This window comes from Pavona decussata, unplaced genomic scaffold (assembly GCF_977016875.1).
Source record: "Pavona decussata unplaced genomic scaffold, jaPavDecu1.1 SCAFFOLD_53, whole genome shotgun sequence".
NCBI lineage: Eukaryota > Metazoa > Cnidaria > Anthozoa > Scleractinia > Agariciidae > Pavona > Pavona decussata.
Window position 1 is genome coordinate 3,352,501 of NW_028145475.1, and position 14,548 is coordinate 3,367,048.

General features: G+C 42.3%; 1 protein-coding gene across 1 annotated transcript in view; it reads left to right on the forward strand.

The window, feature by feature from the left end:
* Positions 1–10,867, forward strand: part of LOC146480527 (uncharacterized) — a 20,496-nt gene extending 9,629 nt beyond the window's left edge. Inside the window, exons 6-7 of the mRNA XM_085109709.1 lie at positions 1–72; positions 693–10,867. The exon at positions 1–72 is cut by the window's left edge and continues 39 nt beyond it. Coding sequence (XP_084965835.1) covers positions 1–72; positions 693–8,446 — 7,826 coding nt within the window. The 3' untranslated portion in view covers positions 8,447–10,867. The remainder of the gene's footprint in view (positions 73–692) is intronic.
* The last annotated feature ends 3,681 nt before the right edge of the window (positions 10,868–14,548 follow it).

Below are 14,548 nucleotides of genomic sequence, written 5' to 3' on the forward strand. Positions count from 1 at the left end.
GTGGCCGTGGAGAATCACTGGACCGTGCAAAAGCCCAAGTCACGTCATCGACTGGCAGAGGGAAGCCTTTAGGTAAGTAAGGGAAAGAAATGAACGCTATCGATGAAGTCATTCGAATAGTTTCTTTTGATGTATACAAACACGAGAGGGAGTTAGTAGAGTGTGTAGATCATTTAAAAGTTGATGTAAATCCGAGCTCTAGATTTGCTAGGGTGCAGGCTATGTGAGCAAAAAGGGTAACGTAATGTGCACCTGAAAGAAATCACTGGGAGCACCTGGTACAAAATGGAGACCTAACCAAACAGAGGTAAAATTCGATGGAGGAACATAACATTTGATCGCTAAGCATGAGTGATAGGAAAGGTGTCACGCCAGGCGTACCTCGTGTTCCTAAGCAACTCCGCAACCACTGCTCAGTCACTAACCTCCAAAGCGAGGATCGAAATGCACCAATTAGTAACAACCATGGTGCAACGTATATTGATATCCAGCCGGTGGACACCATCGCATGGAGACGACTTGCAATATAGCGGTTGAAACGGCTAGAGCAATACCTATACTACACAGACGTGAGCCAAACGAGTAATTTTGAGCTAAGATAAAATATTTTTCTTGCAGTCTCATGCTTTCTACAAGCTGAATACAGTTTACTTAAATGATTTATGTCATAATGCGTTCTCTTTATAACACAGAGAGTAGAAACCAAGAGCAGCGACCAGGAGTGATACCTAATCCGATGACTACAAATCGAAATTCAAATACACAGTCTCATGCTCGGCGAGTAGTCCCGGATAGGAGTAACACTCTCGACCTCAAAACGTTGAAAGAAAAAGACGCAACTGAGGTAGTCCATAAGCTGAACGAGGGAATGGCTCAGCTAAAGTTGCATCTTCGATCAGAAGAGGAACCTCACGACTGCGATGAGTTCATCTTTGACTTAACTTGCACGTTGGCTATTGCTTGCAGGGCTCCACACGGCGAGAACATAAACAAGATTCTAGCTGCGCTTAAAGGCTCCGTATTTCTGCGCTCAAAAATTCCACGTTTGCTTGATCGTGCGCAAGTATCAATGACCTTGAACGACCAAGAATCTAGACGAATGTTCATCGACAGCCTCATCATAGTCTTCACGAAATATTTGACACACCTGCCTAGTTCGTATGTTGACCTGCCTTATGTTCAGTTGAAACTAGCCTTGGATCAGTCGAACATTGATAGGAAAGACGAGTTACAGAAGGCATTAGATGATGTGAAGCAAGCCAGAGATGACATCATCAAAGGCGAAAGACAGAAGCACGGCAAACGCTACACCAACAGGGCAGGAGAAAAGCCGCCAAACGATTTTAGAGACATACCGATTTGTCCAACAAACAAAGAAATCACAACACGAGAACGGCCTTTTTTGCGTCAGAACATTACAAAAGGAAGATACGACAATGCAGAGCACTACCTTGATGTACAGTTTCGGTTGCTTCGAGAGGACTTTCTTGAACCCTTAAGAGAAGGCATTCAGGAAATTGTCCGCGATCTACCACGACAACAACGAAAACAGTCCATGAGAAAATACCCCAACGTGCGTATCCTCAGTAAGGACTTTACGTGGTCTGGAATAATTCACCAAGTGCAAATCGATGTTACCGGAGTAAACACCACGAGATGGCCGCGGTCAAAACGACTGATATTTGGTTCATTCCTTTGTCTTTCAAAAGATAATTTCCGGACAATGCTTTTCGCCACGGTTTCCAAAAGAGAGCCAGAGGAACTGAAGCAAGGAAGAATCGACATTCGATTTATTGAGGACCAAGATGTCTTGGGGATAGAGAGCCGCAACTGCGTTTACCAAATGGTTGAGTCACCCGCCTACTTCGAAGCGTATCGATACGTTCTGAAAGGGCTTAAGGAATTGGATGAAGCAACGTTGCCGTTCAAGAAATATCTCGTTGAATGTAGGGAACAAGTCGATCCACCAGAATATCTTAGACACAATGACACCGAGAGGGAACCGGTATGTTATGATCTTAGCAAGGCTCTTGATATTCCGGATGCAACAAACGCCACAGCAGTACCTGTTCTGCATCGCGAAGCCTGGTCCTCGGTTGAGACGCTTCATCTAAACAGTTCTCAGCTCGAAGCGTTAAGAACAGCAATAACAACCGAATTCTCTGTTATCCAGGGTCCACCAGGAACTGGAAAGACTTACGTAGGAGCCAAAATTGTAAGATGCTTATTGGAGAACCGAACTGCTTGGGACCCTCAGCGCAACTCACCAATGCTAATGGTCTGTTACACAAACCACGCCCTAGATCAGTTCTTGGAAAAGGTGTTAGAATTTATACCCAAAGAAGGGATAATTCGTGTTGGAGGAAGATGCAAAAGTCAGAGTCTAGAGACCTGCAATCTGAAAAATTTCACTTACCGATACAAGCTGTATCAAGAACGCCACCGAGTCCACGAAAAGATGACTAACAATGACAAAGATAGAAAAAATTTGGAAAGACATCTTGCAAAAGCAGACAAACAGCTCTTGGAGTTCAACGATTTGGAGCAACTGATGCACTTAAAACATGCAGACCAGCTGTGCAGTGCCATATTCCCATTCAACGTGGCATACGAGTGCAGAACCCCAATCAACACGTTTAAACTATGGTTCTGTAACAATGAACTACTAAACTCTTGTAACCAACGAACTGAAACAAAAACAGAGAACCAGCCTGAAAGACAACCAAATGAAACAATTTTTGGAAAAATTGGTGCAAGGGAAGATGATAGATTATTCAAAGAGGCTGGGATGTCAAAAGCACCACAGTTTTCAGATGAAACAAACAACAACAAACCACCAACTTGTGAGATAGGAGGTGCCTCGATGGCTAAAAATTCTTTGTGTTTCAGTGATCCTATAATCGAAGTGCATGCATCGGAGGTGATGACGAAAACACACGTTAATCTGAATAAAACCTCTTCAGGGCAGCAAACGACGATGGAACATTGCCAAAACAGTAACTTACCAAGGCGCTCGTCAGATAAACAAAGCAAGATTCTGAAAAATCAGCTACTGTCAGATGCCTCCAACACCAATGATGAAGAAGGCATAAACCTGGATTTCACGAACTCAGAAATGTCCAGGTTAACGAAGGAAGGTGACAACATTGGACAAATCAGACCCCCCGAAACAGAAAAAGAATACACTAACAACGGCGTTCACGGTGTCATAGCAGTGGAAATGGAGGCTGATTTGATACAGAATCAAAGATGGTTACATGGTGACGAAGATCGCATGAAGCCAATATCAGAACAAACAAATACCGTCGAGCAAGGAGCGGAAAACGAGAAAGATGATGATGACGGGTACACACTAGTATCCCACCGGAAGGGAGGCAAGGGTAAGGGACGTCCTTGGTTGGACACTGAAGTTAGGAATTCGTATGAGAAGAGAAGCCCCCACTACCCGCTTTTCAATGAAAATCGAAACAAAACGGCGAAAACGAACACACCAGGGAGGAGCAAAAACAAGAAATCCAAAGACTTTATCACTGGGGATATCAACTCTGTGAGACAAGAATTGGAAAAGGAAACAATGATGTCCACTCATGAAGCGATTGGTGTGGATAACATTTGGATCCTCTCGAGAACGGATCGATTTCGGTTGTACCTCCTGTGGGTCGAGAGCTACCGTGAACACTACAGACTACAGATCCGCAGAGGTGAACAGCAATATGACCAGCTTTGTGAAGATCTAGAGGCAGTCAGATTTCAAGAAGAAGAACAGGTTATACGTCGGGCAACTGTTGTTGGAATGACGACTAGTGGTGCAGCTAGATACCACTCAATGCTTCAAAGAGTAGCTCCAAAAATCGTTGTTATTGAAGAAGCTGCTGAAGTCATGGAAGCTCATATTATCACTTCTCTGTCAAAAGACACAAAGCACACAATTCTCATTGGAGACCATAAACAACTTCGTCCAAAGGCTACAGTTTACGAGTTAGCCCAAAAGTACAACCTGGAGATCTCACTGTTTGAGCGAATGGTGATGAACAGCATGGATTGTAAACGCCTATCCACACAGCATCGAATGCGTCCTGAGATTGCCGCCTTAACGAAAGGAATCTACGATCACGACATTATTGACCACGAATCAGTTTGCCATTTTCAGGACATATCTGGCGTTTGCCACAATGTGTTCTTTATTGACCACTGTCAGCCTGAAGGCAAAGTAGACAATTTGCAGAGTTTCTGTAACCCTCACGAAGCCACTTTCCTGGTTGCCCTATGTAACTACCTTCTGCTTCAAGGATATGACAGAGGAAAGATTACCATTCTTACTATGTATACTGGTCAGTTGCTTGTCCTTCAAGAGCAGATGCCGAGGGAAACATTTGAAGGAGTGAAGGTTTGTGCAGTGGACAACTTTCAAGGTGAAGAAAATGACATCATTCTTCTCTCTTTGGTGAGGAGCAATTCAGAAGGCCGCATTGGTTTTCTAGCTGAGTCCAACAGAATCTGTGTTGCACTTTCAAGAGCGCGAAAAGGGTTTTACTGCATCGGGAATTTTAGCCTATTGAAAAGCCAGTCTAAAGTGTGGAAAGAAGTATGCGATGATCTAAAAGCAAAGGACGCCATCGCTGACAGTCTAAAGCTGGTTTGCAAGACGCACAACAATGTGACTAGCGTGAGGGAGGCAAGTGAGTTCAATCCACTGGGAGGATGTAACATGCTTTGTGGAGTTCGTCTTCCGTGTGGCCATGCTTGCGAGAAAAAGTGCCATACTTCAAACCACCTGAAGGACGAATGCTTTAAAATGTGCCTCAATAGATGCCCTAATGAGCACCAATGCCTTTGTAGGTGTCACTATCCCCATAAATGTCCCCGTTGTCGTTATAAAATGTCGAAGACAGTCCTTAAGTGTGGTCATGAACAGCAAATACCATGCAGTGTTGATCCTAAGAATTTTTCATGCCGTATGAAATGCGAGAAGATGCTACCATGTGAACACAACTGTCGTAATGAATGCGGGCAAGAATGCACATTGCAGTGTAAAGTTAACTACATGAAATCTCTTCCATGTGGACACAAAAAAACTTTGCCGTGCTATAAGAATCCCAAAGTCTACAATCAGTGTAACAAAAACTGCACCAAACTCCTGGAGTGTGGTCACCCATGCTCAAAGACGTGTAGAGAAGAGTGTCAATGCAACACTATGATTGATATTCAGTTGCCATGTCAGCACACGAAACGTGCCCTGTGTCGTGAGAAAGACTCCCCAATGCAGTGTAGCGAGAAGTGCACAAAAAAGTTGAACTGTGGACATGAATGCCCAGGAATTTGCTACGAGGACTGTACAATGAATCGGTGTAAGATTGACGTAATCAAAGTTCTTCCATGTGGCCACCAACAAAGTGTCCCATGTTATCAAAACCCGCAAACTGCTTTTTGCTACGCTCCATGCCCAAGAAAGCTCAATTGCGGTCATAAGTGTTCGTCTGTGTGTGGCCGTTCGTGCCATGAAGTTGAATGTGAAGAAATGTGTCAATCAAAATGTGAAAGAGGCCATTCATGCACAAGGCGCTGTCATTTTGGTTCATCTTGTGATGATTGCTTGGTAGAGGTTAATATGAAGATTCCAGAATGTGGGCACAGCACTAAGGCACCCTGCTTTGTTGATCCAGCTGCACTGAAATGCAACCAGCCATGTGAGAAACTAAGAGTCTGCGGACACCCCTGTAAAGAACTTTGCAGTAAAAACTGCGAAGCTCGGTCTTGCAAGGAGCTTGTTACCAGAACGTTATTATGTAATCATATGGTGTCTTTGGCATGTCACAGGAATCCCACAAAGTTCATTTGCAAAAAAGAAGTTGAGGTTCACCTACCATGTGGCCATAGAGCAACCTTGGAATGCCATGTCACAAAGGCTGGATTAGGAAGTGCCTTATGCAAGACAAAAGTAGAGAAAGAACTCAGTTGTAAGCACAAAATCACCCTTCCATGCTTCAAAAATCCTGGAGAGTGTATCTGCAGAAGGAAAGTTGATGTTCAGCTAGCATGTGGTCATAAGAAAATTCTTCACTGTCCCACTGTGACAGCAGGCTTAACAGATGTTGTTTGTAGGGTTAAGCTACCACGAACATTACCATGTAATCACAAGGCAATTCTTCCTTGTTACATGAAGTTGGAGGAGCACTGTTGTAAGGAGAAGGTGGAAATCAAACTTAGCTGTGGACACGCCAAGCTCACAACATGTTTCAGCATGCCAGATGAAGTACAAGCTGACGTTTGTGACACAAAGGTCACGAGAAAACTACCTTGTGGTCATAAAAAAGAGATGCATTGCTCTGATAAGCCTGGCAAAATATGCTGTGATGCCCCTTGTGAACGGTTTCTTGTATGTGGACATCCGTGCCCCAAAAAATGTGGCGATGACTGCGCTGACTTTAAATGTGCTGTTGTATTAAAAAAGAATTTGAACTGCGGGCACCACGAGATTAGTTGCCTTTGTTCTAAAGATGTATCCCAGCTTATTTGTACAAACCAGTGCAAGCAAAATTTGACATGTGGTCACAAGTGTCCTGGGAAATGCTCTGATGACTGCAGTCAGTTTAAGTGTCAGAAGATGGTAGTCAAGAATCTCAATTGCGCAGGAAACCACTCTCTTAAAATGCCTTGCAGTTGCGATCCCAATAGCGTAACCTGTCAGGAGCGCTGTAGTAAAAATTTAGATTGCGGTCACCCATGCCCAGGAATGTGTAGTGAGCTATGTGAACGTATAAAATGCAGGCAGAGAGTAGAGAAACAATATCCCTGCGGTCATAAGGATCAACTTCCGTGCTTTCGGAGCAAAAACGCTACCTGCGGGGCACCTTGTCGACGTAGAGAGAGATGCAAACATGCGTGTCAGGGTGTTTGTGGCAAACCTTGCTCTGATTATCCATGTGATGTAGTTGTGGACAGGAGCCTCTCATGTGGCCACAAGGTTAAGATGCCTTGTAGCCGTTCAGTTGAAGATATGCAATGCTCCGCCCCATGTAAAACTAAGCTGTCCTGTAGTCACCAGTGCTCCGGAACATGCAATGACTGCCAACAGAGGGGTGAACATGAGATATGTCTACACCCATGTAGTCGGCTACTCATCTGTTTGCATCGTTGCAAAGCTACATGCAGTGAGCCCTGCCCACCCTGTGATAGAAAATGTAATGGACGTTGTCCTCACACAAAATGCACCAATCGCTGTTCAGAGCCATGTGAGCCGTGTAAACAACCGTGCACTTGGAGTTGCCCTCATTACCAGTGCAACAATCTTTGTGGAGAAGAATGTGATCGCCCTCGATGTGATGCACCCTGCCCAAAGAAGCTCGCTTGCCGCCACCCATGTATTGGTCTCTGCGGTGAAAACTGCCCAACAATATGCGCAGTTTGCGACGCAAAGAGGTTATCTTCTATGCTGGATAAGGGACGTGGTGACGCAAACGAAGTCGCCAGGTACCTACAGCTTGACTGTGGTCACATCCTACCAGTTGAAGAAATGGATGCGTGGATGATACGCGAACGTGGAAATGATGTTCAAGTCATTCAATGTCCTAGGTGTTCTATGGCAATTTCCTTCAGTTTTCGTTATGGAAGTATCATAAAACGCAGGTTAAAAAGCTATGAAAGTGTTAAGAAAGAAATAAATGACTTTGCAAATGATGCTTCCCATTTTGCCGAAGGCTTGTCACCAACGGATCGAAATTATCTTCGTTGTGAGATGCAAACTATGAAGTTTCCGAGAGACGTCCTCGACGCATTTCAAAGACGACTCATGGTCCAAAGATTCCCTTCCACTGTCCGGCCCCCAAAGGTCTTGCTGGATAGGATCAAAGTTCGCAATATCCCATTAATATTTACAATGAAAAATCATCTTTTCATCATGCACCAGGCCAAAAAAGTGCAAAACAGATTGCAAGTATGTTCAAAACATCAACCGGAGATAAACCAGCAATCAACCACTATCAACCAAGTCTTAGAAAACATCTTGGAGTACCTCAAGGAACCGATGGATTTGAAAAATCTTGATGAAGTGTACCTACATGTTAGAACGTTTTCTGTTTTTGTCTCAATCTTCGAAGTCCGACACGAAGCCATCAAGCAACATAGGTCGCTCTCCAACAGCGGCGAAACACGTTTGGAAATGGCTCGTAGTAGATTGAATTTGTTTCTTCAAGGAAATAATGACGCTCTTCCAATGGACTGGCTGAAAAGAATTGTCGATTTGTTAAGAAAGGAAGTGGGCCTCGCATCTCTTCCACCAGTGGAACCCAAGGCCTTCGAGAGCTTTCCAGGCTTTAGTAGAGGAGTATGGAAATTATGCGAACATCGTGAAGTGTACTTCACAAGATCGATCGTGCGCGATGGAGAAGATGTCACTGTTGTCATTAAAAGCTGTAGACGTTGTGTCGACAAAGGGGAGAGCGACTAAGAAATGTGGACGATTGTTGCAAATAGCAACGACTTTAAAAAGGTTTAGTGATCTGGTGATTGCTTTTGTAAGACTTCATTCGGCACTAGTAGTACTTCTACCTGGCAACAACATTAACACCTTGCTCCAAGATGCGTTTCTTCTCACCGCTGAATAAAAAAGGTCACGTTGCTTCTTGGTACCGAATCAGATACGCTTCTGATCTGACGAGACACCAGAATCGCAAACAGGTGTTATTCTACCATAAATACGTCAAACATCGACGAAAAAAAATTAAAAACTTCAGAACTAGACATTGTGGTAATTTCTGCGAAACCGATTTCTTGACCCTTGAAGGAATTTTACGAAGCAGAAGAATACACGCTGAAGAACGCATGTCTTGAAGGAACAAGGGTGAAGGGTGTTCACTCGGAAACATTGAAAATAGACTGCGGACAAGGCACAGAAAAGAAAGGGGGAAAAAGAAAACTCAAACTCTACTTTAACAAAGAACCCGGATAGTACTCGCAGGTAGTGTTTTGACATGATGGAAGAAGTTCATAAAAAATAGTTAGGGTGTCTATGACTTGTCATGATTAGTATTGTTTTCCATGTTAAGACTTAATGCCTTGCGTCTAACCGCGTTTGCTATGGAGTTTGTACAGTATTTTTTTAAACAATTAGTGTATTACAAGATAGCAAGTTTTAGTTGCTGTAGCGTCAGCTCTCCGCTTTACCGAGTTTGATATTTTAGGTTTTAGTATTCTTACTTTGTTTAATTTTTAAAGAAAGAAGCGGCTAGTCCTAATGCGAAAGCAGTCCCACGTTGACCAGGGGCCTGTTTCTTCAAACCCCGCGAAAGCTCCCCCAGAATATAGATTTTAAAAAAAATAATTATCGGGCTCGAGAAGTGAGTACCTCGATGCCTTTGTTTTTGTTCTTAAGATAATCAACTTTCGCGCTTGCAGCTTTTGTTTTTATTGACAAAACAAAATACGGGTAAGTACCATACTCTTCGTGAAACGCAAGTGGGTTTTGTACGTCAGTGACGCAATAGCAGAAAGTTAAGTGCGTAAAGGTTAAAAGCCGCCAACAAAATAGAGACGTTTCAACCAACGTCAGTTAGCAACTTCATCGAACAGATTAATTAGAACTTGTTAGAAAAATCCAATCAACGGCTTTCCGATATATTTTTATCACTGATTAATAAAACAAAGATATATTTTTTACTAATTGTTCACTCTAGTTTGAATAAAATAAAACATAACAAGTTAGCATTGACGAATCATATCACTGTTCATTGTGTTTTAGAGAAGTAATTTCTCATTTCCATCCAAACAGAAATTTTACACAGATTCTAAGGCAGGCAAAAAGATATTAACTGCTAGCATATGAATTTGGCACCTGTGTTGTCTAATTGGGTTCGTTTTATTTTTACCACGGTATTGTCAAAGCTACTTCGAGGCTTTGCTACCGCTTTTGGGGCGCAAGTCAGCACATTCCTGTTGTTGTTTCCGCAGGCTTCCGTGCGTGTTCGTTGATCCTCGGCAGATCTTTGACACTCCCAAGGGAGAAAAGTCGGTGTAATTTCGAGCTAACTCGTATAGTTTGTTGTTAAGCCATCATGGGGAATAATCGGAGGAGGTGTGATGGATGGCCACTCCTTGAAATCTTTCATTCACGGCTGATGTATGCGTATTGCAACCAGGCAGCTATTTGTTTATTGTAAGCCATCAGGGAGGAAGAGAGGGCTTAGAAGGGGGAGGGTTGGGTACTTCTTGGCTTCCTTTTGATTAAGTTACAGCCAAAAACAAGCCATTTCCTTGAGTCCAGTCGCGTATGCTCAGTGAAAGGCTATTGATTTTTTTAAAAATGTTTTGTAGTTTTCTACTGAATATTTAAAATTACAAGCCAATAGGAATTTTTTTTCTTAAATAACTAAACAAAGAAACACACCAACAAAAGAAACCGGTGAAATAAACCACAGACCGCCCCGGTCCCTATTTTTACTAGCAACTAGTGGAAGGGAGTACGCTATTCTTGTCGTGCAACATCTGTCTATAACTACCGCCCGGCGAGGACAAAATTGTTTCTACTCCGTTGCAGCAACTGAACTTCATCTCAAATTAAAGAAAACCCATGTAATAATAATGAACTCGTCATTTCACAAAAATCCGATACCTCTGCGTCTCTCGTGTTTCAATGAGCAGGAATGTCCTTTCAAAGGGAAAGTAGGAGACCACACCTTCATCCAACCTGGCGCAACTCCATTTCAGCCAATATCAGCAATTTACATGTTAATAATGTCAACCTATAGAGTTCTTTCATGTGAGGCCATATTGTAAGCCAAAACAGCAACATTTGTCTTCTTTGGAAGAATAACAAAGTTAACAGCCATAAGTATACAACAAGCCAAATAAAATTTTCATTTTCTCGACAGGATTTCTTCGATTTTTAGGGAGTTTGCATTGTTCACATCATCCTTTCCTTTTTTGGGGGGGTGGGGGGATCGGTTAAATCGTGGGGGGCCGACAAAGAAAGTTTGAAGTTGTTCCCACTTTCCCTTAGGCGGAGTAGAAAACGTTCCAGTTTGTGTCGCGAGTGAACGACTAATTTCATTAAGTAGTACTGTAAGGGGGTTAGCCTCTAAAGAAACTGTGGTGCTGTGTCGATGGGGGGTAGAAACGAACGTGGCTAAAAAGCAAATCTCAACCCGACAATAACATTAACAGTCTCACTGCAACTAAATGCAGTAATGCAGTTTACAAATGCTTATGAATATCTTTCATAGTCGGCAATACCCTAATTAGAGTAATGTGCATGACGATAAGTAACTACGGATGGACTGAAGACTGCTTTACGGAACTTAAAGATTCCAGCTGCAAGTTACGCGTGTCATGGTTTGTGACAATTTTTCGTTCACTACCAGTCAGAGAAGTCCATCAACTTAATTGTAACATCGATTGCACCTCAGTTTTACTGAACAAACAGCGGTGTGAAGTTCTTTGATTGTCTAATCGGATTTTTCTTTTGCGGTGTTCGCTTCAGTGGGAGTTTAGAAAAAAAAAAGAAAAGTTTAAATCGTTCTCCTCGAAAGTATCCGCGGCAACTTCCTGTAATGGGTGCTTACGGCAATGCCAAAATACAGACTTTACATGGGAGTACAAACGGGGTTTTGTGAATGCGGTCGTAGAGTTGTATGCTTTCGAGAGTGCCCGTTAAGAGAACTTCCACTAAATGCTTTCAGGCTTGCCTTAGCGTGTGGGAATTATGCAATCCGTACCTGAAACACCAGGAGAAACAAACACCAAACCGAAAAAAGAAATTCCAATAGAAGACAGTTAAATTCATTACAAATATGAGAATGTTACTATAAGATGTTAGCTTTGTCACAGCTCTTAGAATAATCAGCAGCGACAATACACAAGCAAAGTTATTTGGTATTAGCTTGGCAAGCTATAACGGATAACATGCTTGTCTCGATTATTTCAGGCCTCTTTTAATCCATGACCCTATAATCTGTGTCGTATTACCTGTTTTTTCTGTTCAGTGTTGGACAGCTTAATCAAAGCGAACTATGATCCTGCGCAGCGTCTTCAAGTTTGTAAGCAACATTAAAATGTGCGAGAGGGGACTAGTAAAACTCAAAAAAATGTCACTGGTTGTAACGATAGCTTACAATCCTTATCGATCAGTACCTTTTCCAGTGAATATTTTGTTCACAGAAATATATTAAAATCTTATATAAGGTACGGATGAATGTGGAAGTTGAAATACAAGTAAAATTGGATACAATATCGTTCTGTAAAGGGTGGGGATAAAGATAATACTAAAACAATTAAGATAATAATAAGGTGGGCAAACTAATGAGAATGCCACCCCCTACCCCACATCACAAATGATGAACACTCCTTTACCAACAAGACGAAATAATAAATAAATAAATAAATAAATAAATAAATAAATAAATAAATAAATAAATAAATAAATCCAGACTGGCACGATTGAAAATAAATTAAGAATTTGATAGTTCAAATCCAGCAACACAATTTTTAGTAGATGTAGGATTTGACGCCCAGACACAATCAACACACACTAAGTGTTCCAGTTTCCCAGGTCTTTGACTCCGCTGTCCATTGAATATTTGTTTAATCCACTTTCTGAGAAAAGGTAAATGTCAAAGTTTTTCTAAGAACAGGACTTTTGACACTTGAGACAAAAGCATGAATGAATTCCTCTCCCTTCAGTGACAAGGAAGCGTTTTTACATCTAACTCTTACAAGTAATCTGGACTGACCAAAAAGGAGGAATACATGTAGCATATTTCGCGGACTCCAGCGATTACTTGGATGCCTGACGTGACACTGTCAGGTATGCATATGAAAACACGTTATTTATTCCACTGATTTTGCCTTTCATCGTTTCCATTCAATAACATGGTGACTGAAGATCATGATCCGCGTATATGAAAGACAGAACAATATATTTTCGTACGAAATGAACAAACACTTTTCCCTAGACACTTCCTCTCAAGTCGATTACGACTGATGCCAGTGACAGGTCTGGGAGGATGCCGAAGTTATCGTAATTAAAGAAAATACGCATCATGCAATTACGGATGTAGGATTGATTGCTTCACAATCAATCAAGGTAGAGCAGAGCTATATCAGTACGATAGTTAGTCAGATCTTTCGGTCACTTTAATTCCCTGAACTTATCCGCTACTTTTGGTTTATGGCTTTATATACGCCAACACTTTGAATTCGTCCTTCAGGAGTGCCTTTCAAGCAATACATTCTGTCTCAGTCTAAGCTTTGACCTTTGTAGCATTGCCAGGCGAAAAGAATCGGGATATTCTATTACTCCTGTGGGCATAAAATTCCCACTCACAGAGACAAGTTCTGCTTAGTTACATGCGTTAAAATACTGATCGGTTGTCATTTGTGATTCAGTATCATTTACTTCCTTATTTCGCTTTTTCTGAAGAGTGGAAGCGGGGGTCTAGAGCGGGAGCGGAAAAACAAACACTAATCCAAAATGAAAGTTTTTGTATCTATATTCTAAAACATTAACAGAATACTAATTTCCAATCCCGTTTACACTTTAGTTTACATGGACAGAAATAAACATGTTTGGAAAACACCTATTGAATAACAAGAGAAAGGCAATTCAAATTGCGCTCAAACGCTAGTGTTTCATACGATGACTGACAATAGTATCAAATTTAACGAGACATCATTTTTTAACCTCTTTAATAAACACATCTTTGACAAGAAAAGGGCCCATTGTGATGACACCACTGAATTATGAAACACGAGAGCGAAAATACACGCTTATATGGCCAGCTAGAGAGAAACCAAGCCGCGCCCGCTGCCTTCTATGTCACAACGGAAAAAAATGTATTCTCGGATGTGAATTGTCAACCGAATTAGGCCTGCTCATTCGTAGCCTGAGTATCAGGCTTTTCGGGGGGGGGGGGGGGGGGGGGGAAGAGAGGAAGGGGAAAAGGGAAGAAAAGCCTGACACAAAAGCATTGAGCCGAGTATTCCGCCCCCTCGATGAGCATGACGCTTCGCCGTAAATAGTAGCCAATCCAAATAACTTCCGGTCATGCAACTGTCATGTCAGCGATGACCGCTGTGAGAGATATGAATTGAAGTTACACAGACAGCTCCATTGCAAGATCTCAGCTACGAAAACAAATAGGCGGCCGGATAAAGATTATTAAACAGTTCAAATCCTAACTCGAGAGGCTGTACTGTCACCGGACGCACTGAAACAAGCCAAACGTACCAAACCCAAATAAAATGCCTCAACGGGTATAAGAACGACGGTTGCTCAACAGGCGATAAACGCAGCACTCGTAACCCAGAAATGACAGAAATGACCTTTGATATCAAAATACAAAACATGCGACAGTTGCATTGTTTAGTGTATCATGATAATTTTTGTTTCCGGCGGTGTGACGTAACCTTTTGTGTTTTGTCCAATCAGCGCTAACGTCCAAAATTCGGACGTTCGACACAAACTTCTGAAAGGTTTTGTGTCAGGCCTTCCTTTCCTCTTCTCCCCCTTCCCCTCCCCCTCCCCCTCCCCTTCCCCCCTCCCCTTAGGAAGGCCTGA